At 37.0% G+C, this 27,724-nt stretch overlaps 1 protein-coding gene across 5 annotated transcripts in view; it reads right to left on the reverse strand.

Annotated features, from left to right (window-relative positions):
* EDA (ectodysplasin A) overlaps window positions 1–27,724 on the reverse strand; it is a 620,747-nt gene that overhangs the window by 332,838 nt on the left and 260,185 nt on the right. Inside the window, exon 2 of one of the 5 annotated variants that reach the window (XM_060182843.1) lies at window positions 5,347–7,462. The exons of the other annotated variants lie outside the window; for them this stretch is intronic. Coding sequence (XP_060038826.1) covers window positions 7,436–7,462 — 27 coding nt within the window. The 3' untranslated portion in view covers window positions 5,347–7,435. Of the gene's footprint in view, window positions 1–5,346; window positions 7,463–27,724 lie in introns of those variants that run through there. 5 annotated transcript variants of the gene reach the window in all.

Consider the following 27,724-nt stretch of genomic DNA (forward strand, 5'->3'; position numbering starts at 1 on the left):
TTTTTTCCTCTAAATCACCAAGCTTTGCCATGTCATTGTCAGTCTGATCTCTTTACCCATTCTTATGCCAAGCTTCTTTTCATACACATGCTCTAACATTCCCTTCCCTTTCTTATATCTTCCAGTCCCAAAAGAACAGTCTTCAACTTCTTTGTATGCCTGGGCCACTCCCTCTTCAACCTCTACCTTTCCAAGAAGTTACTTGTCTTAGAAGCATTTTAACTATGAAGACCACCCACACGGGGCTCACTTATTGTTCTCATCTCATAGTGTATCGCACCAACTTGTATCTTTAGATTGTAAGCTCCTTGGAGAAAGGATTTTCTTCTTTGTTTAGAGAAATCAACTTATTGTACAACATTGTGTATACTTAGAGACTATCACTAATACGGTTCTTCCTGGATTTCACAGGAATTATACTTTGAGTCATGTGACTTCATTTGGGCATCATTTTTCTACCCTTGAATTACTTGGGGTTCTCTTATAACAAATAAAAAATAGCACTTTCTGCTTTCAAGAGTACTTTCAGTGACACATTTACATGCGCATGCTTTATCTTTATTTCTTATAGATAACAGTATCAAATTAAATACTCTCCAAGAAGAGAGTGTTACCTCCAAAGATAATACACAAAGCCATTTTATTTCAAGCTAATCTGTAGATAATTGTATTCATTACTGCTGTATAGATAAATGACACTGGTTCTCTTTGAACTGAGTATATTACAGTTATCTCAGATCACAGTGCTGTATCAGGGGAAGAGAGCAATTTGGAAAAAAGTCATTGATTTTCCCAGAACAAATTCAAGGGAAAGAAACATTAAGCTACACATAATTACTGTAATAAATCCATTTATTAAATCAATACAAAATACTTAATAATTTAAAGTTAACTTTTAAAAGTCTGAATGCATTAGAGTAGAAACAGATTAGACATCACACAAATTCTTGTGTAGAGCAAATCCCATAGTTTTGGCAACTGGTTTGATAAGTATCAATATAGAAAGGAAGATATCTCTCTCCACAAATTTTACTCTTTTAGCATTTCCTCAAAGAATGTTTGCAGAATATAAGTGTTGTTCCTAATTCTAAGCAACTGTGGAAAAGCTCAAATGTGAAAAATAGAGGATAACCACATTAGCATAACCTATAAACTGTAGTTGTCTAAGTTGCTCTTTCTAATGACATATAAGTAATAACTAGTGAATAATTCATTCTCTAGGAATATTTAGTCTATGTATCCAAACACTGCTTATAAGAGCCTTGTTTCTTTTTTTTCTTTTTAACTATGTTTATTGGATAGAGACAGCCATAAATCAAGAAGATGGGGGAGACAGGAAGAGAGACAGAGAGACACCTGCAGCCCTGCTTCACCACTCACGAAACTTCTCCCCTGCAGGTGGGGACTGGGGGCTTGAACCTGGGTCCTTGTGCACTGTAACATGAATATTCAACCAGGTGTGCCACACCTGGTCTCATAGTAGTCCTATTTCATCCAACTCATGGGCAATATCTTACCCTTTATAATGCTTTGTGTATGTGGATGGAGATGGCTCACTGTCTAAACACTTACTAATATTTTTAAGTAGTCTTAATGGGAAGTTCAAAAGAAGAGCATTACCACCACCACCAAACCTAAGTAATCCAATAAAAAGTGGGCAGAAAATCTGAATAGCCACTTCGTAAAAGAAGATAAACAAATTATGACCTATAGTCATGAAAAATTGCTGTACATCCGATAAATTGATTTGCTAAGTACAAAGTCCCCCCCCCCTCTGTATATATATATTATTGGGGGACTGACTAGTGGTTACAGTATTTTTTTTAACAGATAGGTATTACCTCTCATCTCCGCACCTTAATTGGTGTCTAGGAGACAACACTAGGAACCCAATGTCCCTTCTTTCTGTCCTTTTTGTTATTTTTATCATTACATGGAAAGGGAACCACATTAGCTACATAATTTAAATTGGGAGATCCAAAAATCAACTTAATTCAGAGTGTTTCCAAGGGTTGTTGCAGTCATCATTTAAGATGCTGCAGGTTAAACTTATAATTTGTGAATCTCACTCTTATAGAGTCTCAAGTAACAGAGAAACAAATATATTATTTCTACTCTTAATTTGTATGCAATTTTAGATCTTGTTTAATTAAATGGTAAATATTGAATAATCGATGTATATGAATGTGTATGTATGTGTATATGCATATCTATTTCAAAGCAGAAGATCCCAAAACAGGCTGCTACCTAGCATGTTAAACTCCACAAGTGCTTATAATTGTATCTTGCATCCACTCACAGGAGACCTGGAGGAGATGCTCTAGTACACAAAGAACACCCACATGTTTGCCCTCTACCAGTTGTGTCTGCCACTTAGAAAAGTCCTTGGCTTCCTTTCATCTCTTTCCCTTTGAGCTGGTACCATCCATGTGTGATTCATCAAGTGTGCTTTAAGGTCTGTGTGCTGACTGTGTGTTCTGTGGGACGAGGTTCACTCTGTCTTGCGTCGCTGTCTCCCAGAGTGGTTGTTGATCATAGTTTTGGTAAAATTCAGTTAAACCCAGCACACCTTTAAGAAGAGCCTGATACTCTTTGAGTTGCTGAAGGGGAAGCTATACTGAATCAGCTCTAAATTTTTGGCTGTCACAGTCTGGTAAGAAAGATAACAAGAAAATGCAAAGGTTTAACCAAATGAATAGGGTAGCTAACTCCAGAGACCTAAAATAATTTCAACTTCAACTTAGCTCAGAGGAGACACTGGTTATTTTTAGGAAATCTAAGAGGAACTTTACGTAGATATTGATTTTTTATTATTCATTTCCATTTTCCAAATTTTCAAAACATGAATTTACTTCAACAAATGAGCATATAATGGAGAATTGTTTTAAGTATCTCTAAATAGCACCTTGTTATATTTCACTCCTTCAGATTATGCTTTTAATAAATTAATTAAATATATTATCTCTACCTTTTAAGAAGGATTTAGATAGACACTTCAAAAACTTAGTTTTTAACCTAATACTTAAGTGCCTGGGTTTATGTTAAATTTAAACATAGCATTTTTCTAATTGTGAATTTCTAGAGAATTTTGGTAATATAGTAATAATCTATGGGATTTGGTCTAGAATTACCATGTCTTTTTCATACAGATATTACACCCATATATAAATCTTTGTTCAAAGAATATCAAATAGTATAATTATACTATATACTTCTATAAATATCTAGCAATGCAATTTGTCAGTACAGATATAGATCTTATTGCTACTGCTCCTTAGTGAGCTTTTCAGAGCTATGTGGATAAAAGAAGATAAAATATAATGTGACAAGGGAAATCATGCAGACTAAAATTTGGATTATGGAAGTGACACCTTGAAATATATCTATAATGGGTTTATTATGGAAGTTCAGCTTTCTGTTCATAACACAATGTCCTTCCAGGCAGAATTGTTCCTCATGAACATGTTACTTTTAAACAGCTAATATAAATTGAGCATAAGTTAATATATATTGTAAGTTATAGAAAAAATGGTACAGATTACAGTAAATACTTATGTACATACCAGATGATAGCCCTTACTTCCTAAAAGAGGTATACTGAATTGAAATGAATTAATATTAAGCTTACAGAACCACACAGTAAATACTGCTGCAAAATTCACATAATGCTCAGTATTAGAATTCAGTTTGCTAACCTAATGTTAAATGTGATATATCATACTTGACTAGCAAATGTCAATTACCAAAAGAAAAAAAAAACCTTCTTAGTATAACAAGATCTCCCAGGGCTTTTTCTCAGGAAAATGAAAAAAAAAGTGAATGATTGGACATGAATAAATACTGGCTTGAAATAAAAAGGACTTATCATTTGGAACAAAATGGATGGATAGTATTGGAGGTAATTATGCTAGGTGACAATGAGAGGTGAAGAACAATAAATGGATAATTTCACTTATATTGAAATATAGATAACTAGAATATAAGAACTTAGAAAAAATTGGTATGCAAACTGTCTATAGGACTTTGTAAGAACAACACCTCTTGGGAGGGGGTCAAAGTGTGGAGGAAGCACATTGGGGAAGGTTATCATGATTTAACGTACTGTTATGGGTAAGAAAATATTCCTGAAATATTATATTTTTTGTAATAATGTTAATCACTAATAAAAATGTCATTTTAAGTGACTCATGTTAAACAAAGGTAAGCATTTACCAATAATTGGTTTACTCTTAACTGATGCTACAATTTCTTTGGTTTGAGGAGAAATTTTTACAATTTGCATGTTGTCAGAAATCATATTCTAAACCAGTGGGGTCAGAAAATAAAAGTATTCCTCATACTGTTAATGGTAAATTAAGAATTTATCACTGCCAAGAAGTATGGAGGAAAGTTAGGAAACATAAAAGTCAGTTTTCCCCTTTTATTCTCCCACAAAGTAGATAAATAATATTGGGCTACTGGAAAAGTCATGCATGTCATGCATTTTTGGATGACTAAATAGATATTTGTAAGACAAGTTAGTGATTTTCTTAATCAGGGACAGGAAAACATGGAATATTTGTAGTGCAGTATTCTAGTCATCACTACAAAACACCATTACTATAGTGTCTCCAAGTAAGGATGGGAATGGCTTTCTCTTTCTAATGGTGGGATTTTTATGTTAACAAAAGGGAAAATAAAGATCTAATATTGAAAGCCCTATGCACAGCAATGACTTAAAAGGGCATCTCCATAGTTCATTCTCAAATACTTCTTACAGTAAGATAGTCATTTTTTATCTAAGAAAGTTTTTTTTAAATTATTTATTGGGGGAATTAATGGTTTACAGTCAAGAGTAAAATACAATAGTTTGTACATCCATAACTCCACATAACAATACAACCCCCACTAGGTCCTCCTCAGCCACCATGTTTCAAGACCTAAACCCATCTTCCCACCCCAAAGTCTTTTACTTTGGTGCAATACACCTACTCCAGTCCAAGTTCTGCTTAGTTTTCCCTTCTGATCTTGTTTTGTAACTTCTGCCTATGAGTGACATCATCCCATATTCATTCATTTGTGCCTGACTTATCTCATTTAACATGATTTCTTCATGCTCCATCCAAGATGGGGTAGGTGAATTCACCATGAACCTGAGCCTTTTGGGCCTCAGAATAAGAATATCTTAAATAACTATTATGCCATTCACCTCTGTTCACATTTCTTAGTTTTCCGGATAACAATTCAACCCCCCTCTAGGTCCTCCTCTGCTATCCTGTTCTAGGACCTGAACCTTCCAACCCTACCACAGAGTCCTTTATATTGGTCCAAGTTCTACTTTGTGTTTATTAACCAACTTTTTTAAAAAACTGGATTCATTTCATAGAAGATACCTTTAAAATTTAGATGGAAAATAGTTCTGCCTATATTTTCTTCTAAGTGTTTAATAGTTTCTGGTCTAACATCCAAGGGGTGTTGAAATTCCCTACTATTACTGTGTTGCTGTTAATTTATTGCAGTAGCCTTTGCAGTAGACATTTGATGTATTTAGGTGGCCTATCCTTGGGTGCATAGATGTTAATAATCATTAAGACCTTTTGATTGACTGATCCTCTGAGCATTAAGTAATGTCCATCCCTATCTTTTAAAATTTTACTTGCTTTAAGGTCTATCATGTCCAATTGAGAATAGCTGTTCCTGCCCTTTTGTGGTGGTCCAATTGGCCTGTCTGCTAGTTTTCTATCCTTTCACTTTGAGTCTCTGTTTGTCTTGTTGAGTTAGGTGGGATTCCTGTAGACAACAAATGGTTGGGTTTTGTTCTTTTTTTTTTAGTTTTTAAAATTTTTTTTAATTTGAGAAAGGATAAATTAATAAAACCATAGGGTAGGACAAAATTCCCACCACCCAATCTCCATATCCCACCCCCTCCCGATAGCTTTCACATTCTCTATCCCTCTGGGAGCATGGAACCAGGGTCATTGTGGGTTGCAGAAAGTGGAAAGTCTGTGCTGTGTTTTCTGATCCACTTTACAACTCTTTGCCTTTTAAAAGGTGAATCCAGGCCATTGACATTTATTGATATTATAGAATTAAGATATTTAATGCCATTATTCTAAAATTTTAGAGTGTTCTGATATATGGCATGTTTACAATGGTGTAATTACCATTATGCTGTTCATAAGAGCCTTTTCAGAATTTCTTGCAGGACACACTTGGTGATAGCTGATTCCTTCAAGTGTTGCTTGTCTGAGAAGGTTTTATGCTTCAATCTAGCTTGCATTACAGTCTAGCAGGATACAGTAGTCTTGGCTGAAAGCCTTTCATTGAGTGTTCGATATATATTTTGCCATTCTTTTCTGGCCTTTAGTGGTTGTGTGGAGAAATCTGCTGCAAATCTTATGGGTTTTCCTGAATAGGTGACTCTTTGTTTTTCTTTTGCAGTGTTAGGAATCCTTTCTTTATCCTTATTCCTTTTCATTCTAAATATAATTTGTCTTTAAGTCTGGGTTAATTCTGTTTGGGACCCTCTGAGCTTCTTAAACCTTTTTGTCATTTATCCTGTCTCGAGTAGGGAAATTCTCAGCTATTATGTCCTGTATAATTCTTCCTTCCCCCTTCCTCTCTTTCTTTCTCTGGTAAGCTGACAATGTGTATATTGCTTCTTTTGAAGTCATCCCATATGTCTCTGTTGTTGTCTTCAGTATCCTTTAATCTTTTTGAGATCTCGTACTTCCTTGTTTTCTCTAATTCATCCTCAATATTGTTAATTATGTTTTCTGCCTCACTTATTGTATTCTGTCTCCCCTGTGTTGTTTTCTGTAGCTTAGCTATTTTGTAACCCTGTTCTGATACTGTATTAGCTTGTTCAGCTAGTTGTGCTCTTAGCTCAGCTTTTTCAGCTTTTAGCTCTCCAGTTACCTCCAGATAGTGTTTTCTTCTGAAGTCACATTTGCTGTTTCTCCATTTCCGATATTATTTGCAAATTCTTTCTTCACTCCTGTGATTAGTAGCTCAATCAGTGTCTGTATCTTGTCTTCAAAATCCTTTGTGGTAGTTTTATCTGGACTTTTGTCCTTGCATATTTTTCTAATGTTTTCATATTTTAAACCTTGTATTTGGTTTGTTATGAGGTCCCTCTCAGTACCATTCAATTCACTAACCACAATTGCCTGGATTGACTTGTTTCTGACTGAGGAGCTTGGAGAAAAGCAGCTTAAAGTAAAATTAGTCAAAATGGTGAGGCTCAGCATCATTCTGCCCAGAGCTCTGATGTGACTCTGCTTTACTTCAGCCCTCACACCTTTTTGCCCCCAGCACATGTGAGCATCCACCTGATGCTGCATAACTTTCAGTTTTAGATTGTTCCTTCAGCTGGGTCTCTTGTGTTTATTTGATGTTTTGAGAGGAGAGACAATTCTATTCCTGGTATTCCATGGTCACGCCTCCCAGAAATCCTCTATGAAAGTTTTGAGTCGAGTTGAACCTAAAACAGGAATATGAATCATAGCTCTTCAAATCCTATAATTCTAAAAGGGACCTTAATTCTTATGTACTCCACAGATGGAATAAGATAAATGGGCCAGGTAGAATTTCAGTCTGATCCATCTGATGTAGACCATTGCCATTTCACAATCAGAAGCACTACTTTGTAGTTCATCTACTATTTTAAAATGCAATTAAAGCATTTTGGATGAGAATTCTTAGGAAAGGAAATGTCTAGGTTAGTAGAAAAACTACATGATACATAAATAAAGAGTTTGGAGTCTGATGTCGGGCATCTGCCAGTTTCCAGGTTTGAGCTATTATAAACTGTGCTGCTGTGTATGTAAGTGTACATATATCTCTTTGTATAGGGATTTTTGTCAATGTTGGGTAGATGCCTAGGAGAGATTAAGTGGATAATAAGTTGTGGTATATACACACAATGGAATACTACTTAGCCATAAGTATAAAGATGAGGGAGTAGGGCTATAGCGCAGTGGGTTAAGCGCAGGTGGCGCAAAGCACAAGGACCGGCATAAGGATCCCGGTTCGAACCCCGGCTCCCCACGTGCAGGGGAGTCGCTTCACAGGCGGTGAAGCAGGTCTGCAGGTGTCTATCTTTCTCTCCTCCTCTCTGTCTTCCCCTCCTCTCTCCATTTTTCTCTGTCCTATCCAACAACGACGACAACAATAATAACGACAACAATAAAAAAACAAGGGCAACAAAAGGAAATAAATAAATATTTAAAAAAAAGAATAAAGATGATATCTCTTTTGCCTTATATTAATTGGAACTGGAGAATCATGTTAAATGAGAGAACTCACTGGTGAAAACTAAAAAACAAACAAAAAAGGCAAGCATACAAGCAAAAACCCAAACCAAATGAAACAAAAAGACAAGATGAAACCTGGACTGGGACTGAGCATGGCATATTACTGCAAAGTAAATGATTCTGTGGGAGGAAAAGACAGAACAAAAATGGTGTTGGGAACTCTGCATGACAGTGAAGAAAGACTTGGGTGGACACTGAAAGCAATGTGCAACACTTATCATAGGGAGAAAAGAGGTTGTACTCAGGCGTCAACATCTGTCCTAATATATTTTTTAACTTTTCCTTTTTTCTTTGGGGGGCTCTAGAGGGGATTAATGATTTACAGTAGAGAATAAAATACAGTAGTTGTAACAGTTCTCAGTTTTCCACACAACACTCTAACTCACCATGTAGGTTCTCCTCCACAATACTCCCATCCCAGAGCCCTTTACTTTGATGCAAAATACCAAATCCAGTCCAAGTTCTGCTTTGTGTTTTCCCTTCTGTTCTTATTTTTCAATTTCCATCTATGAATAAAATGATTTTTAAAAGACTTAAGTCACTTTTTGAATATAATAAACTATAAGGGGAAGATTTTTTAACACCATTATTCTGACAGAATTGATAGTCCTCCAGAAAGTAAGTTGATACCTCCAGAAAGTAAAGAAAAAAAAACTTTGATAAGATATGTTTGTAAAACGAGACATTGGGCAGCCAGTGAGGTGGCTTATTGGTGTCAGAGGTAGAGCACACAACTTGCACAAGTAAAGTTATGAGTTTGATCCCTGGTACTAAAACATCATCACCAGAGTGATGTTCTAGTTGTGTCACATTCTCTAAATAAGTAAATAAATAAATGAAACTTTTAAAGGGCACATTGAGAGTCATTTAACATTTAAGAAACAATAGTTTGCAGGGACTAATATCCTGTTAGGCCTTATGCTAACAGGCAGTTCTCCATATTACTTTCATATAGTTGAGTGTCTTTACAGTATCTATTTTCACCTGACTCTGAGTTTCATAAGGTCTCTATAAGTTCCTGTCCTTCAGTCAAGAAAAAAAAAATTCAAGTCATAAGAAATAACCAAGGTACTACTTTGAAGTCTACTCTGGTTGTTTTAAACCTATATTTCTATTTCTAGCAGATTGGTTTCTCCATCCTGTCCACTCTACCCAAAAGACACAGTTAGTACTCTGGAGTAGTCTAACATAACTTGACCAGCTTCCAGTTCAAGTACTAATTTATTTAATAAGCACTAACATGAAAACTATTTTCAATATGTTATATGTATTTATACAGTTAATCAACAAAACAACCTAATAAAGGAGTTTTTATTACCCTCTTTTTAGAAATGATAAAAACTAAGGTTTGAGCATTAGCTGGCTCAAATTTTGCATTGTAAGTAACTAGTAGGGCAGATATAAGGACAACTCTACATACAACTCTACAGTCCATTTTTTTAACTACTATATTATGCTGTCTCAACAAAGGAGACTGTTGTTTTTTTGATAGTTGTTTGTTTAGATCATGCTAAAGGTGACCTGGATTCTTTTAAAAAGTAATAGTATTAGGAGTCAGGTGGCAGCACAGTGGGTTAAGTGCAGGTGGCGCAAAGTGCAAGGACTGGCATAACGATTCCAGTTCGAGCCCCTGGCTCCCCACCTGCAGGGGAGTCCATTCACAAGCCGTGAAGCGGATCTGCAAGTGTCTGTCTTCCTCTCCCCTTCTCTGTCTTCCCCTCCTCTCTCTATTTCTCTATGTCCTATCCAACAACAACAACATCAATTACAACAATAATAGCTACAACAATAAAATAACAAGGGCAACAAAAGGGAATAAGTAAATATAAAAATATTTTTTAAAAAATTAATAGCATTAAAGTTACAATTCTCTACAGGCACCTCAGGTCATGGATTTTAGCTGTGTTTATATGATGCATATTTATGATATGACATGACAGTTATTTTAGCATAATCTTAATAATTTGTGAATGGAATTGGTATGAACAGGACATGTAAAATGACCTTAATCACATCCTTTTATCTAATAAACACAACAGAAGAGTGTGATTTTTCATTTCCAAAGATTTTCCTATTTACAGATTTAATAATAAATTTTAGCCTGAGGGCTAAAATCAAATTATCACAGTGAAGGCAACAAGAAATATCAATCACCTCCCCTCAAATCCAAGAACTCTAGTTTTCTGTCTCCTCTCTGTAGTCAGCCAGAATCTGTCCTATATTCACTAAGTACTCTCCTTAGCCTCAGATTGAGTTAAGCATCGTCCTGTCTTCTGCCTCATCTTAGAGTCTCTTTTCTGACAGTTACCCCACCTTACCAACATGGAAGCAGCTGAATTGATAGCTGTTAGTCAGTCAGGACTCTTCCACTCTCATTTGGGCTCCTACTTTGCCAAAAAACTGTTTTATCTGCTAATCCTGACTACTATACTTCTGACATTCAGTTTTGATCTAAGCAATTATTAAAACTAAAGGGAGATGGTAGTCTTAATCCTTTCCTTTCCTCTACTTTCACATCCTATCCATCAGCACATGCTGTTGACTCTATCTCCAAATTATAACCAACATTCTTGTATATCTCTCATTCTTTATCATTATCATCCTAATCCAAAACCACGGTATCTTTCCCATGAAGAAACAAAAATAGTAATCTAAAATTAGTCCCCCTGCATCCACTCTTGAATTCCTGACAATTCACTACCCACTCTTCAGATAGAAACCTTGTGAAAACATAAGCTGATTGCAATAAGAATAAAAATCAAATTCCTTATCATGGTTAATAAAACCTTGGGACACTCATTTCTTCCAGTTGTATGGTTACATCCATCTCATTGATAAGGCTCAAGTTAAATGTTATCCCTTAAAAGAGGTCTTCTAACCATGTTGTCTTAAGTTTCCTTTATATCTTTAATTTATTTTCCTATTTATTTTCATAATGCCTGGCCATTATTTCAATAACAGAGCAGGCCAGTTCCCCTAAAATAACTAGTTTTAGCATTTCCATAGCAACCTGGAGCAAACATGACTTCTTGCTTAGTGCTCTCACTGTAGAGAGGCAACAACAGTACAAAAATAGGATAAAGAGATCAAGAGAAAAGAAAGATATAAAAAAAGAAAAACAGAATGAGAATAAACAAAAAGAGATAGGGTGGGAGCAAGAGAATGAGTAGGAGAAATAACCACCGAGAAAGAGAAATGAGAGAGGAAAGAAGGAGGGAGGAAGGAATAAAATACCTTGGTTTTCATATTTAATTCTGATGCCTTAATGTTGCTGGTTACTTGATATTTGAGAACACTGATGAAACAAATCAAATCCATTAATGAAGTTTTTAGCATTTTATTTATGGGCTCTTTTTCTTCTTAATAAGCAAGCAAAGTAAATAGTGCTTTGATGATATAGAGTAAGGAAGATTCAAAATAAAAAGATTTTGGAGCTCAAGATCATGTATTTGTTTTGTTCTTTATTACAATTTGATTAAAATTTAATTAGTAGAATAAAAGCAAAAGAATAATTAGCTGGCAAGGTTAGCTGGTCTCTAATACCAATAACCTATAACATCTGCTGTTCTAATCTATCAGTACAGTAGCTTCCAAATCTCTTCACCACAGCATGTTTTATTCAGCTTTTTCCTCTAAAGGAACCCATTTCTGAATAGCTAATCTTGACAAACGATATTTATTAACCCATCTTTCCTTAAAGTTCATAAATTGAAAACAATTACCTATCAAAACTTGTGGCTCATATGAGATAATGGGTTTTAACACAAGTTGACTGAATTCCAAGCATACTTAGAATTCTGAAGCATAGAAACAAGACATTCTAATTATTGTGTGAAAATTGCTCAAAGATTATGTGCTTGCACTTCAAAGACTACAGATGAATTAACTGTAATCTGTAGAATCCTATATAGTGAAAAAAAAGTGCTAACAAAATACATCTTTCTACCCATTGGAATTTATGAATAAATCTAAAGTATATAAAAGGAGGAAGTTGTACTGTTGGTGGGTACCACTTTAGGCAAAGTATATGGGCACCAGAGAAGACAAACATGGGAAGTGATAGTCAATTTTGTGGGGATGGGGGTAGATTAATGGTTTACAGTAAGTACAGTTTTTGAGATGTGTAAAATTCCACAATTTTCTACAAAACACTCTCAATCCCAGCCTAGGTACTGCTCCACCACCATGTATCAGGACTTAAAATTCTATTCCGGAATCACAGCTTGTATCCATAGACAAATTATTAAATTTCTAGCTAATTATCAGAAAATTAAATGTTGCCTATATTAAAATATCATTATAAAAATCAGAAAAGAAGCATATAGAGCAGCAATCCCTCCCTTAATACTTATTACTCTAAGCAACCATGTCATTGTGCTTGACTTCTAGAATCCTTTTTCTCAAAAGTCACCAGCTGATGAAAACAAAACAAAACATAGTAAAAGCAAACAATGGATGGATATTTCAGGGATCCCACTAATAGTAGTTCTCCCACTTCTTGAATTCTATCACCCCAAACTTATCTAGTATAACCTTTAAATATGTGCTTTTGTGGTTAATCAACTGTGTACAAAGATACACTCAAATATACTTACAATATCTTTAGGGATTTATACAGTTAAGCCAAGTGCTAAGTAGTAGTGTTACAATCAAATATTATAGTTATAATTCCAATAATAAGCCTTATTATTATTACTATTATTATTACTATTATTATTGGAACATCTCTGGTTAGAATTACATCAGCTTCTTGTTCCTTATTATATAATCATGAATAAGAAACTATCATTTTTAAGAACTAAAACATGATACCCAACTCCAAATATTTCCAAAACAATCAAATGACATAATGTATGTAAAGAACAGAGAGCAGAGCCTAGCACACAGATGTTCAATAACAGGTTGTCTGTTTTACTATAATATCACCTGGATATGCAGGAGAGTATTACAAGAAAGTATCAATGCATTGCTATCTTGACAGGGAATATCATTCATACAGGGAAGGCTTCAGGGTTCAAATCAGGGTATCCAAAATACTTTCTTTTTTAAAATATTATTTCTAATATCTTGTTTGTTTGTTTATTTGGATAGAGATAGAAATTGAAAGACATAGGGGAGATAAAAAGGGAGAGGGAAAGAGAAGAAGAGACACCTGAAGCACTGCTTCACTGCTCATGAAGTTTTGCTCCTGGATGGTTGGGACCAGGGGTTTGAATCAGAATTTCTGTGCATTATACCATACGAATTCTACTACCTATACCAACACCTTGCACCTCACATAATTCTTTATCAGATATTACTAGTGAAACCATGCCTATGCCTAGACTAATACTTAAATTTCTGTTATAATACCAAAAGAAGATTCTAGCAATATTGCATAATAGGCTAAATCTGGTGTTTCATAAAATGTCTTCATTTCACATAGCATGAAGTTTAAGTTCATTGATTTAGAGCAGATGGAAATGAAACACATATCCCAAATTAGCCATTTTAACTAACTCCAGACATTTATAAAATAGAAACAGGGCATGGACAGTGTGTTAATGCTTGAGTAGTGAATATATCCACCTACCTAGAGTGAATTACCCTGGCACTTCACATCAATTATTAACACTACCTTTGATAATAATTTGATAAAAATGATCTATCAACTGAAAAATTGATATTACAGTATACAAGGAGGATTCAAAGGAGAGTGTGAGTTTCATAGATCTATAAAGAGATCCTTTTGGATCTTTGGCTGATTACTGAATCTACATATGCCTAAGAGTGACTTACTCATATCTGAAGAAAATAAACATCAGAAAGGAATGATGGGATAACATCTGGGTTAGAGGCAAGAGGAGCTTAACAGAATCTCAACCTAATTTAAAAAAACATACTTAGTAAAAATTATTTTAAAAAAGTAACAAGCACCAAAATGTCTGGAAATTTCCCTACGAGTAAATAGAAAATGGATTATTTCTTCAAGAAATTTAAATAAATTCTGGGAAGAGCAGTGAGAATTCATGGAATTTGACAGGAAACATCCCTTGCCTCCAATCTTTAGTTACACAGCTCAGTATAACAGAAAACCTATTTAAGATAGCCACAGTCAGCAACACTGGAATCTTCCACACCCAGCGCACAATCCATGATTATAGCACAATGTTAACTATGAAAGAAGGTTCATATTATCCTTTCAAACCCTGTGTTTGGAATCTCTAATCTGTTTGTACATGAATGAAAAGGCAGGACTCTTTTTACTACTCAGATACCACACATAGAATTGTTTTATTTTTATTTTTATTACCTTTAATTATTTACTTGATAGAGACAGCCATAAATTGAAAGGGAAGGATAGAAAGGGAGAAAGACAGAGAGATACCTGTAGCCCTACTTAACCACCTGTTAAGCTTTCGACCTGCAGGTGGGGGCTGGTGGCTTGAACCCGGCTCCTTATGCATCATAACCTGTGTGCTCAACCAAATGTGCCACCACCTGGCCCCTATAAATTATATTCCATTCCAGACCACAAATGCTCTGAGCTTGGATCATTTGCAAGGTTCCATATGAGGAAAGGAAAGTCAAAATGTCTAGAAGCTAGCTACTACTTCCATTTAATCTAACAAAATACGTACATAACAGAGAGAAGCAGATTACTATTTCAATCCTCAGCTATAGTGGTGTGTTTCAGATTTTATCTAAGAGTATCAGCAAGGACATAAGAAAAAGGGACTTCCCTGGAGCTCCACTTTCTCAGAGCCCCACCCCACTAGGGAAACAGAGAGGCAGGCTGGGAGTATTGATCAACCTGTCAATGTCCATATTCAGTGGGGAAGCAATTACATAAGTCAGACCTTCCACCTTCTGCATCCCACAATGACCTTGGGTCCATACTCCTAGAGGGTTAAAGATTAGGAAAGCTTTGGGGCAGCTTGGAATGTTCCTACTTATGACCACAGAATGAAAGCTCAGATCTACAGGGATGCAGACAGAGGTCACATAGGTTCCTAAGCTAAATATGGGCCCCAGATCACATCAAATCGATGGGGTTTACAATCAACAATATTTATACACCTTTACCATATTTGGGAGCTACTCTATTCCCTGATCTATCTTTCTGGTCCTTCTGCTAGCCATGACATCATCTCCCAGACAATAATTAGGATCTACCTGAATATGAGATTTCAGAATCAGGCTCATGCAAACAAACAAACAAACAAACAAACCAACAACAACAAAAAAGCCACTAGTATAGCCACAGGCCCTTTGGAATATAACTAAAATATGCCTACTAGCATATCTAAAATGGAGACACCACAGGCCTAACTCTTCATCTGCACTATTCCAGCCTTTAGGTGCATGATTTGTTAATAATTAGCTTGGGTTTATATGTTAACTATCTTTTCTCTTTTCTTTCTTTTTAAATTTTTTATTTATAAAAAAGAAACACTGACCAAACCATAGGATAAGAGGGGTACAACTCCACACAATTCGCACCACCAAAACACTGTATCCTATCCCTTCCCCTGATAGATTTCCTATTTTTTAAGCCTCTGGGAATATGGACCAAAGGTCACTGTGGGATGCAGAAGGTGGAAGGTCTGGCTTCTGTAATTGCTTCCCCACTGAACATGGGCACTGACAGGTCGATCCATACTCCCAATCTGTCTCTCTCTTTCCCTAGTGGTGAAGGGCTCTGGGGAAGCAGAGATCCAGGACACACTGGTGGGGTTGACTGTCCAGGGAAGTCTAGTTGGCATCATGCTAGCATCTGTAACCTGGTGGTTGAAAAGAGAACTCTCTTAACATACAAATCCAAACAAATTGTTGAGCAATCATGGACCTAAAGGCTGGAATAGTGCAGATGAAGAGTTGTGTTTCCATTTTGTAGATAGCTAGTAAGCATATTTTAGTTATATTCCAAAGGGCCTGTGACTATACTAGTGTTTTTGTTTTGTTTTATTTTGTTTGTTTGTTTTTTGCCTGAGCCTGAAATCTGATATGCAGGTGGATCCTAATTATTATCTGGGGAGATGATGTCATGGCTGGGAAAAGGACCAGAAAGCTGTATCAGGGAAGAAAGTAGCTCCCAAAGATGGGAAAGGTGTATAAATATTGTTGACTGTGAACCCCATCAATTTGATGTGATCTGGGGCCCATATTCAGCTTAGGAGCCTATATGACCTCTGTGTCCCTGTAGATCTGAAATCTCATTCTGTCGTCATAAGCTATCCCAATATCAGGACCCACTTCCTCAGGTGTAACATAGAGTATATTGTCCAGCCTCCCTTTGGAGGATAGATCATTCTCTTCCATTGTTGATCCAAGTTGACGGCAAGGTCCTATGGGAGCCCACAAAGGGGTCTATTGTGTTGTTCCTGATATAAATGACTGGTAATAATGGAGAGAGAGATTTATTCAAGGTCTAGGCCTATCATGTCTGTTTGGGAATCTCAGGACTCCCGATTAGGGCCCCAGCTGATGGGGTGGCCTGATAGTGACTAAAGAGTCATTGTTAAAGTATGAAAGTCTCTTGTCCTTATTCAGCTTTTGAAGTCCTTGTTTTGATGAGGTTAGCTTTGTAGTGGGTGAGAGAACTGTAATAGGAAGTAGGTGAGGAGGGTATCTAAGTCTAAGTAGAAACCATTTCATTAGGAACTATATACTGACTCACTACAGACTATTGTGTATTTTTGCTTTCAGGTATATATTCTTCCCTAATATATGGATACATGTGAACCTATGCTCCATCTCACAGGACCTGTTTTATATATAGGTTTTGGGACTTTGTCAGGAAGTGAATCTCCTGGAATGCAGTTAGATAATACTATGAAAAGAAAGCTCTCACCGGACTAATGAAGCTGAAGGGTTGACATTACAGGCCTGACATCTCTGGTCACAGTCTGAAGTGAAGCATGCTGAGGTGGGACTTTGCATTGATTAGGTTGGTATCGGCAGGTGCAATATCATTTTGTATGAATTGAGAGAAGCATAAGGAAAATGAGCCCCATCCTAGATGGTCCAGGATTGGGGGAAATATAGGCTCTATAGAGGAAGTGGGAGGATACTGTTGTCTTAGGGTTTAAAAGACAATAGATATTTTTTGCTATAATCACATTATTTGGCAATTGGGTTAACTCTGACTTATCCCTTTGTTAAGATTTGCTGTACCATACACAACATCACCATAATTTATGTCCTTTGAAATTATTTGTATATAGCTGTGTCACTGGTTGCTTCTGTTCTCCCTGAACTAAGCTTTCAAGAGTCAACGTATCAAAGACTGAGCCTATGTATTAAAAAGACTAAGTGTGTGATTTTAAAAGTTTGAGACAATCAAATTTCCCTCTCTAATATTAATTAAATAGTGATTTATATGACTACAAATCGATTGGAATGTATATAAACACCATTCCCACCACCAAAAGACTGTCCCATCCCATTACCCCTCCTTTCCCCTCCCCACCCTGTGAAGCTGAACATCCACCCTCAGCCTCAACCCTTTTTACATCACCCTCACCCTCAACCCTTTTTACTTTGGTGCCTTACTCCAAATTCAGTCAAATCCTGCTTTGAGTATTACCTATTTCCTGAAGGTTTTGTAGAATTAGTTTGTGAAGTTATCTGGTCCAGGACTTTCGTTGTTGGGAAGATTCTTAATAACTGTTTTAATTTCTTTGTCTGTGATTGGTACATTTATGTTTTGTAGTTATTCGTCATTCAGTTTTAGAAGGGCATATGTTTCTAGGAATTCTTCCATTTCTTCCAGATTATCTAGCTTGGTAGCGTATAGTTCTTCATAGATTTTTCGCATGATATTCTGGATTTCTGTGGTGTCAGTTCTGATATCTCCTCTATCATTTACAATTCTTTATATTTGGGTCTTCTTTTTTTTAGTGAGTCTGGCTAGGGGTTTGTCAATCTTGTTTAATTTTTCAAAGAACCAACATTTGGCTTCATTGATCTTTTGTATGGTTCTCTTATGTTCAATGTTCTTTATTTCTGCTCTAATTTTAGTGATTTCTGTCCTTCTGGTTGCTTAGGGTCCTTTTCTTCTTCTTCCTATAAGTTCATAAGGTGTGCAGTAAGGTCGTATATTTAAGCTTTTTCTTGTTCTTTAATATGTGATTGTATGGCTATGAGTTTCCCTCTCTGTACTGCTTTAGCTGTATCCCAAATATTTTGATAGTTTGTGTCTTCATTTTCGTTTATTTCCAGGAACATTTGAATGTGTCTCTCTTACCCAGTAGTTCTTAAGCACTATGTTGTTTAGTTTCCAAATTCTGTGTCTTTTAGTAATTTTCTGTTTGTTGTTAAATGTCACCTTTACTCCACTGTGGTCTGAGAAGATAGTTGGATTATTTCAATGCTCTTGAATTTTTTGATAGGGTATTTGTGGCCTAACATGTGGTCTGTCCTTGAGTATGTGCTGTGTGGATTTGAAAGGAATGTGTATTCCAGTTTTTTGGGGTGAAGAACTCTGAAAATGTCCAGGAGGTCTAGTCTTTCCACCTCTTCATTTAATTCTCTTGTTTCTTTGTTGATTCCCTGCTTCGTTGATCTGTGTAAGTGTGTGAGTGTGCTGTTACAATCTCCCACTATTATTGTGTTATTATTGGTGAATTTTTGTAGTTCTTTCATTAGGTGTTTGGTGTATTCAGATGTCCCCTCATTGGATGCATAGCTGTTAATAATTGTTAAATATTCTTGGTTGATAGATACTCTAATCATTATGTAATGGCCTTGCCAATTTTTATTACTTTATTTAAAGTCTACTGTGTCAGAGATGAGAATGGTTCTTTGTGCCTTTTTTTTTTTTTGGTCCATTAGCGTGTATGATAGCTTTACATCTTTCACTTTAGCCTGTGTTTTTCTTGTTGGTTAATATGGGATTCTTGCAAACAGTATATGGTTGGGTTGTGTTTTATGATCCATCCTCCCACTCTATGCCTTTTAATGGGTGAATTTAACCCACTGACATTTATTGATATTATAAATTTAATGTATTGTAGTGCCAATATTCAACAATTTTTTATTTGATGTGGTATATGGCAAGTATTATGGTGCTGTTCTTGTTTATAATAGGTCTTTTAGAACCTCTTTCAGGGAAGGCTTGGTGATATTTGCCTCCTTTAACTGTTGTCTGTCTGAGATGTTTTTGATGCCTCCATCTAATTTGGATGAAAGTCTAGCAGGATATATTATCCTTGGTTGAAACCCTTTTTCATTCATGGCTTGATAGATATCTTCCCACTCCATTCTGGCTTTTAGAGTTTGAGTGGTGAAGTCTGCTGATAATCGTATGAGTTTTCCCCTGTATGTGAATTTTTGTTTTTTCTCTTGCAGACTTTCTGATCATTTCTTTATCCTTGCTTCTTTTCATTGTAACTATGATGTGTCTTGGTGTCTCCAGGTGTGGGCTGATTTTGTTTAGTACTCTCTGGGCCTCTTGAATCTTAATGTCCTTTCTGTTTTTTAGGTCTGGGAATTTTTCTTCTATAATTTTCTCTAGAATGTTTACTTCCCCTTCCTCTCTTTTTTCTTCTGGCAGGCCAATTATACAAATGTTACTTCTTTTGAGATCATCCCATATGTCTCTGTTGTTGATTTCAGTGTCTCTCAATCTCTTTTTGAGCTATTTTACCTCTTTCTTTGTATTCTCTAGCTCATCCTCTGTCTGGTTAATTGTGTTTTCTGCTTTTGTTAATCTGCTTTCCCTTCCCGCAGCTTCTTTCTTCAGTTCAGTTATAGTATTATCTTTTTCTGCTACTTGACTTTTTAGTTCAGCTATTTTAGCTTTCAGTTCTCTAATTACCTAGAGGTCTCTTGTGTTTTCCTTGAGAGTCTCATCTGTTGTTTTCCTAATTTTGATAGTCCCTTCCTCCATAGTTGTCTTCATTTCTGTGATTATTAGATTTATTATTGCTTGCATACTTTTCTTATCTATGGTTACTTCTGACTGATTTGGGATTTCTTCTGGGCTCCTGTCTTGATTCATTGTGGTAGCCATTTTATTTGCTCTTGGTTTAACCATTTTTTATTGATTTTTTTATATTTTTCTGTTCTGTCATTCTTTAGTTGTTGCTTTTTGAGTACCAGCCACACTATATTAAATATCTTTATGTCAAATGTAGTCACCCAACCTCAGAAATTACAATAGTAATTGAAGCAAGAATTGATGCAGTTCAACCAGTACTAGTTAGCCAAACAACACTTCCAGTCCAAGAACAAATAGCAACGAAATCCAAAGGAAAAAGAAAGAGAAAGGAAAAAAGGGAAAGCAAGAATAGACAATTATGCAAATCTACTGTCCACTGTAAATTCTTTTTTAAATTTTAAAAAAATATTTATTTATTTCCTTTTGCTGCCCTTATTGTTTTATTGTTGTCATTATTGATGTCGTTGTTGTTGGATAAGACACAGAGAAATCGAGAGAGGAGGGGAAGACAGAGAGAGGGAGAAAAAGATCGACACCTGCAGACCTGCTTCACTGCTTGTGAAGCGACTCCCCTGCAGGCGGGGAGCCGGGGGTCACATGTGCGTAACCCACTGTGCTATGCCCGACTCCTTGTCCACTGTAAATTCTAAGGATAGCTGGAGTAGAAAGGGAAGTAAAAAAGAGGGCTCACACAAGAAGAGAATCCACTCTGAGTCAGATTTTACCCAAAAATAATTCACATATGAGTATCAGTGAATTCAGAAAGCAAAAAAAGGAGGAAGGAAGAAGAGAAGAAGAAGAAGAAAAAAAAAAGAGCAAGGAAAGGAGAGGGTTTTTTTTTTTTCAATTAGCTAGTAGGAGGGGATAAAGAGAGTGGAGGGAAAAGGTAAAGAGAAACAAGTTCATTTCACACTGGATAGGACACACAGTCACCTAGCAATGGATAAAACAACAACAGTTAATTTTGGTCAACTTGATGAAGGAGGGGGGGAAAGGGACACACATAATTATAATAATAAAATAAAATAGAGTAAAAAACCCTAATAGTCATTCTGCAGCATGCCAGATTGGCTGCAGGCAGCCTGAATAAAGACAGCCAATTGTAAGCAGTATCAAAAAAACAAAACAAAACCTCCAGGTACTATTTCCCAGGCAGGGGTGAGGCTCCCATTGGCCAGGTATTTTGTCACTCAAATAGAGTTCCAGCTACTTAAAAAAAAAAAGAAGAAAGAAAAAGAAAGGAAAACAAAAAGGAAAAAGTCTTTCATTGACATCCCTATTGAGCCAGGAGTCTTGGTAAAGAAAATAGCTCAGCAGGGAGCCTTCTATGAGCTGCTGTCTATCCCCTGGAGGCTAGCTCTATTGTGGGGGGGAGGGATGAGCTTCAGAAATTTTCAAAAGATTTCCTTTCTTTTTTCCCCCTGGCCTCTGTTTTCTAACCCATGAGTGGTCTCATCCTTAGGACTCCTTATTGCCCCTCTTGCTGATGGCCCAGTATCCTACTGTATCCAGAGAATCCCCCGTCACAAGGTCACAAGCTGCTGCTTGTTGGAGCTTATGCCAGCTGCTATTTTCAAGTTGCCATCTTGGCTATGGCCCCATTAACTATCCTTTCAACCTCTAGGTTCCAGATGCTAGCACGATGCCAACCAGACTTTCCTGGACAGACAACCTCACCAAAGTGTCCTGGAGCTCCGCTTCCCCAGAGTCCCACCCTACTAGGGAAAGAGAGAGGCAGGCTGGGAATATGGATTGACCAGTCAAAGCCCATGTTCAGCAAGGAAGCAATTACAGAAGCCAGACCTTCCACCTTCTGCATCCCACAATGACCTTCGGTACACACTCCCAAAGTGATAAAGAATAGGAAAGCTATCAGGGGAGGGGATGGGATACGGAGTTCTGGTGGTGGGAATTGTGTGGAGTTGTACTCCTCTTAACCTATGGTTTTGTCAATGTTTCCTTTTTATACATAAAAATTAAAAAATAATAAAAATAAATAAAAATACTTTGGATGAAGTGAAACTTCAAAGTTAAGAAAGATTACTATGTTTCCCAAACCCTCTCTATATATTTTGAAAATGAGGGGATAAATATATGCTTGAATTCAACTGAAGACTTCTGTTAATATTTTTATAGATTTGCTTATTATATACTAGTATATAGAGAAAAATTGAGGGAGAGATGATAGAGAGGAAGAGAGACAAAGAGACACCTGCAGCCTTGTTTCACCACTTGTGAAGCATTTCCCCTGCATGTTGGGACCGGGGGCTTAAACTTGAGTCCTTGCATACTGTAATGTGTTCACTTAACCAGGTGTGTCACTACCTTGCTCCAAGAGTTTTAAACATCACTAAACTTTCCTAAAAGGGTCAGATAATAACATTCTGTTATAACAGATCAACCTATGCAGTTGCCTCTAAGGCACACCAAATACCTGAGCTCTTCATCCAATATCTTTCTGAGCAACACTGTGTTGTTGTGGTGGTCTGGTGTCGGGCTGCACCGCGAAGAAGAGAGCGGACGTCCAGAGCAAAGGGGTACACAAATCTTTATTATAGGATGGGGGGGGTTTGATTCAGACCACGTGGAGCCAGCCTGCAATGGCCGTCCCCACTACCTGACCACGGGGGGGGGGGGGGGGGGGAGAGCTGAGAGCCCAGAGAGAGAGGGGGGGGTGAGGGGGCTTTTTATTGGCCGACAACCAGGGGTGACGTGTAGGGCCAGGATTGGTTGAAGGGGGCACTGCTAGGGGCGTAGTAAAACCTGGGGGCGGAGACTGCATCAGAATAACTCCTCAGCAACAACACTGAATGCATTTTACAGAGAGATGTGAAATTAAACCAAACATCAAAAGGAAAAAAAAAAGAATAGAAAAGCTATCAGGGAAGGGGATGGAATATGGAGTTCTGATGGTGGGAATTGTGTGGAGTTGTACCCCTCTTATTCTATGATTTTGTCTATGTTTCCTTTTTATAAATAAAAAAGACAGAATCAAAAAGTCTCTCGGGATAATAATAAATATCAAATAGTGCTCTCAAAACTACTCCTGCACTTCCAGAGAAGAGATTATCAGTCACCCACGGACTGAACTTCCCTATCACCACAACAAATGATACAGTGAAATAGTGTCACCACCAATATCCTGAAAGTGCAACTAGGAATATATATATATATATATATATATATATATATATATATATATATATATATATATATATAATCAAGGTGAGAAGATATATCTGGTAGTCAATTGAAAGTAATTTCACGGTGGAGACATGATAGTCTCTAGCCCCAAATGATATCTGGGAAAGTTGCACAGCAGATTCTAGGAAGAAGAGAGATTTCAGACACTTAAGATCTAGACCCAGAGAGTTCCCCAGTGGAATCAAAGTATTGTATCTCTCCCAAGGATTCAGCTTTACAGGTGAGGGTCGTTCAGCAAAAATATATGGCTGAGCCATAAATATAGCAAAATTTTGCAAGGGCTTTATGGAAGCTGGGAAGCAGTGTTTAGTTCTCAGAGTTGATAAACAAAACTTCATTACACCATTAGTAGTGAGAGAAAACAGTGGGTATGGAGTGGCAAGCATATGGTATACATCTCAGATAGGTCCTACCTAATTTCCTTTACAGACAGCTGCCTACCTCTGTTTATAGGGTATTCATGCATACTGTTATGTCAAGTAGAAACATCTTTGGGGTATACATAAACATCTTAAGAACATGCATAATTGAAAGATATCTCTCCTAGCATTTAGACCACATTATGTCATACTTTTAAAATCTCCAATTCTAGCATTTAGATCATATTCAGTGTTTACTCTGTAACTCCTAACCTTACCCCAAGGATGTAAGCATAGTTCAGGGTTATCAGATAGAGCCTCTGAAGTACCTTTTGACAGATTTATCTGTGTTTATCCTGATATATCCACATATCTATGAAGGCTGAGGACACAGGGACCATGGAGAAAGAGAGAGAGAGACAGGCTGGCAGTATGGATCAACCTGCCAACACCCAGGTTCAGCAGGGAAGTAATTACATAAGCCAGACTTTCAAACTTCTGCAACCCGTAATGATCCTGGGTGCATACTCCCAGAGTGACAAAGATAGGAAAGCTATCAGGGGAGGTGGGTGGGATACAGAGTTCTGGTGGTAGGAATTGTCTGGAGCTGTACCCCTCTTATCCAATATATTTTTCTTAACGTTTCCTTTTTATAACTAAAAATTAAAAAAAAAACAAGCACAAATTCAGAATGAAAGGATGGAGCAACATAGACCAAATCTAAATATGTAGAAATGTCAAGAATTGCTATTTTTCCTATCAGATAAAATATAGTTTCAGTTATAAAAGCTACTAATGATCAAGTTAAGAAGGATACACCAATATGTGAAACAAATTCTAACGGACCTTGTTATACTGATGAGGGATATATTGTTAGGAATATATTAACATGTCCTATTAAGAAGGACTCTGAATCAATCACTTACATTAAGATACAAAGAAGACAGAGGAACCCTTCTAAACTGCTGGTTGGAATGTAAATGGGTCCAAACTCTGTGGAGAGCAGTCTGGAGAACTTTCACAAGGCTAGACATGGACCTTCCATATGACCCAGTAATTCCTCTCCTGGGGAGATACTCAGTAACACTCAGTAACACTCAACCAAAAAGATATGTGTACACCTATGTTCATTTTAGCACAATTCGTACTAGCTAAAACCTGGAAGCAACCCAGGTGCCCAACAACAGATGCGTGGCTGAGAAAGCTGTGGTATACATACACAATGGAATACTATGCAGCTAATAAAAACAATGAACCCACCTTCTCTGACCCATCTTGTATAGAACTAGAAGGAATTATGTTAAGTGAGATAAGTCAAAAAGATAAAGACAAGTATGGGATGATCCCACTCATAAACAGAAGTTGAGAAAGAATAACAGAAAGGGAAACTCAAAGCAGGATCTGACTAAATTTGCAGTAGGGCACCAAAGCAAAAACTCTTGGTTGCGGGTGAGAGTAGATTTTCAGCTTCATGGAGGGTGGGGAGATGGGATGGGACACAGTCTTTTTGTGGTAGGAATGGTGTTTATGTACACTCCTACTAATTTGCATTCATATAAAGCACTATTTAAGCAATATGAGAGGGGAAAAACTGATTGAATGTCTCAAACTTTTTAAAGCACAGATGGAGTCTTTTTAATACATAGGCTGAGTCTTTGATATGTTGACTCTCTTAAAAGCTTAGTCCAGGGAGAACAAAAGCAACTGGTGGCATAGGTATACACAAATAATATCAAAGTACACAAAATATGGTGAGGGTGTGTATGATACAGCAAATCCTAACAAAGTGATTTTTCAAAGTTAACCCAATTGCCAAACAATGTGATTATAGCAATAATTATCTATTGTCTTCTTAAACCCTAAGACAGCAGGAACCTCCCACTTCCTTCACTTTCTATAGACCCTATATTTCCCCCAACCCTGGGACCTCTGAGGTGGGACTCACTTTCCTGCATGCTTTATCTCAACTCAAACCAAATGATATTGCATCCACTGACCCAAACCTAATCAATGCAAGGAGCACCATTTCAGCATGCTTCACTTCAGACTGTGTCCAGAGACTTCAGACATGGAATGGCAACCCTTCACCATCATTACTTGGGTGAGACCTTTCCTTTCATGGTATTCTCTAATTGCATTCCAGGGGGTTCCGTTCATAACAGAGTCCCAAAACCTAGATATAGACCAGGTCCCATAAGATAGAGCATATGTTCATATGTATCCATAAATTAGGGCAAAATATATACCTGAAAGCAAAAATACACAATATTCTGTAGTGAGTCAGGATCAAGTTCCTAATGAAATAGTGCCTACTTAGACTTAGATACCCTCCTTACCTACTTCCTATTACAGTTCTCTCACTCACTCATAAGCTAGCCTTAGCAAAGCAAGGAGTGCAAAAGCTGAATAAGGGCAAGAGACTGGCATACTTTAACAATGACTCTTTAGTCACTATCAGGCCATTCCATCAGCTGGAGCCCTAATTGGGGAGTCTAGAGATTCTCAAACAGACTTAATGGGCCTAGAACTCAAATAAATCCCTCTCTCCATTGTTACTGGTCATTTCTATCAAGAACAACACAATAGACACCTTTGTAGGCCCCCATAGGACCTTGTCCTCAACTTGGATCAACAACGGTAGAGAATGTTCCATCCTCTGAAAGGAGGATGGACAACATACTCTATGATACACCTAAGGAAGATGGGTCATTATTGGGACAGCATGTAATGTTCCTACTCATGACCTAAGAATGTGAATTCAGATCTATAGAGATACAGAGATCACACAGGGTCCTAAGCTAGTTGTGGGCCCCGGATCACATCAAATCAATGAGGTTTACAGTCAACAATATTTATATCCATTTCCCATACTAGGGAGCTACTCTCTTCCCTGATCCAGCTTTCTGGTCCTTTTCCTAGCCATGACATCACCTCCCCAGACAATAACTTGTATCCACCTGAATATCAGATTTCAGGCTCAGGGGAAAAGAGAAAAAGGAAAAAAAAAAAAAGACTAGTATAACCACAGGCCCTTTGGAATCTACAAAACGGAGGGGCCCCTAACTCTTCATCTGTACTATTCCAGCCTTTATGTCCATGATTAGTCAGCAATTTGTTTGACTTTGTATGTTAACTCTCTTTTCAACTACCAGGTTCCAGATGCTACCATGATGCCGACCAGGCTTCCCTGGACACACACCCCCACCAATGTGTCCTGGAGCTCTGCTTCCCCAGAGCCCATCCCCACTAGGGAAAGAGAGAGATAGGCTGAGAGTATGGATCTACCTGTCAATGCCCATGTTCAGCAGGGAAGCAATTACAGAAACCAGACCTTCCACCTTCTGCATCCCACAAGGACCTTGGGTCCATACTTCCAGAGGGTTAAAGAATAGGAAAGCTATAAAGGGAGGGAATGGGATACGGATTTCTGGTGGTGGGAATTTTGCGATGTCATACCCCTCTTATCCTATGGTTTTGTCAATGTTTCCTTTTCATAAATAAAAAATTTAAAAAAGAAAGAGACAAAGAAGAGTATCCTTAAATGAAGCCATGATGAACTTAACCAATGCATGGAGAAACATTCATTCCAATAGAAATGAATACAGTCTCTTCAAGTGCATGTATAATATACCTGAAAGTTGGCACACAAAGACAGTATTAATAAAGATGGAGGTCATATTTTTTTTCAGATTACTATGGTATGAGCATAGAAATTACATACAAAAAAGAAATGAACATTACAAGAATTATGGAGACTAAACAACGTGATTTTGAAGAACACCTAGATTAATGAAAAAATCATCTGGAGGAAAAATGTGAGATAAGATACTAGATCCTGTTGGATGTTAAAAAAAAGTGGTATTGAGGGAATTTCATAACAATATAGGCCCATATTATCAAAGAAGAATGATCTCAAATAGACATTCTAATATTAAAACTGAAGG

Source organism: Erinaceus europaeus, chromosome X (genome assembly GCF_950295315.1).
Source record: "Erinaceus europaeus chromosome X, mEriEur2.1, whole genome shotgun sequence".
Classification (NCBI taxonomy): Eukaryota; Metazoa; Chordata; class Mammalia; order Eulipotyphla; family Erinaceidae; genus Erinaceus; species Erinaceus europaeus.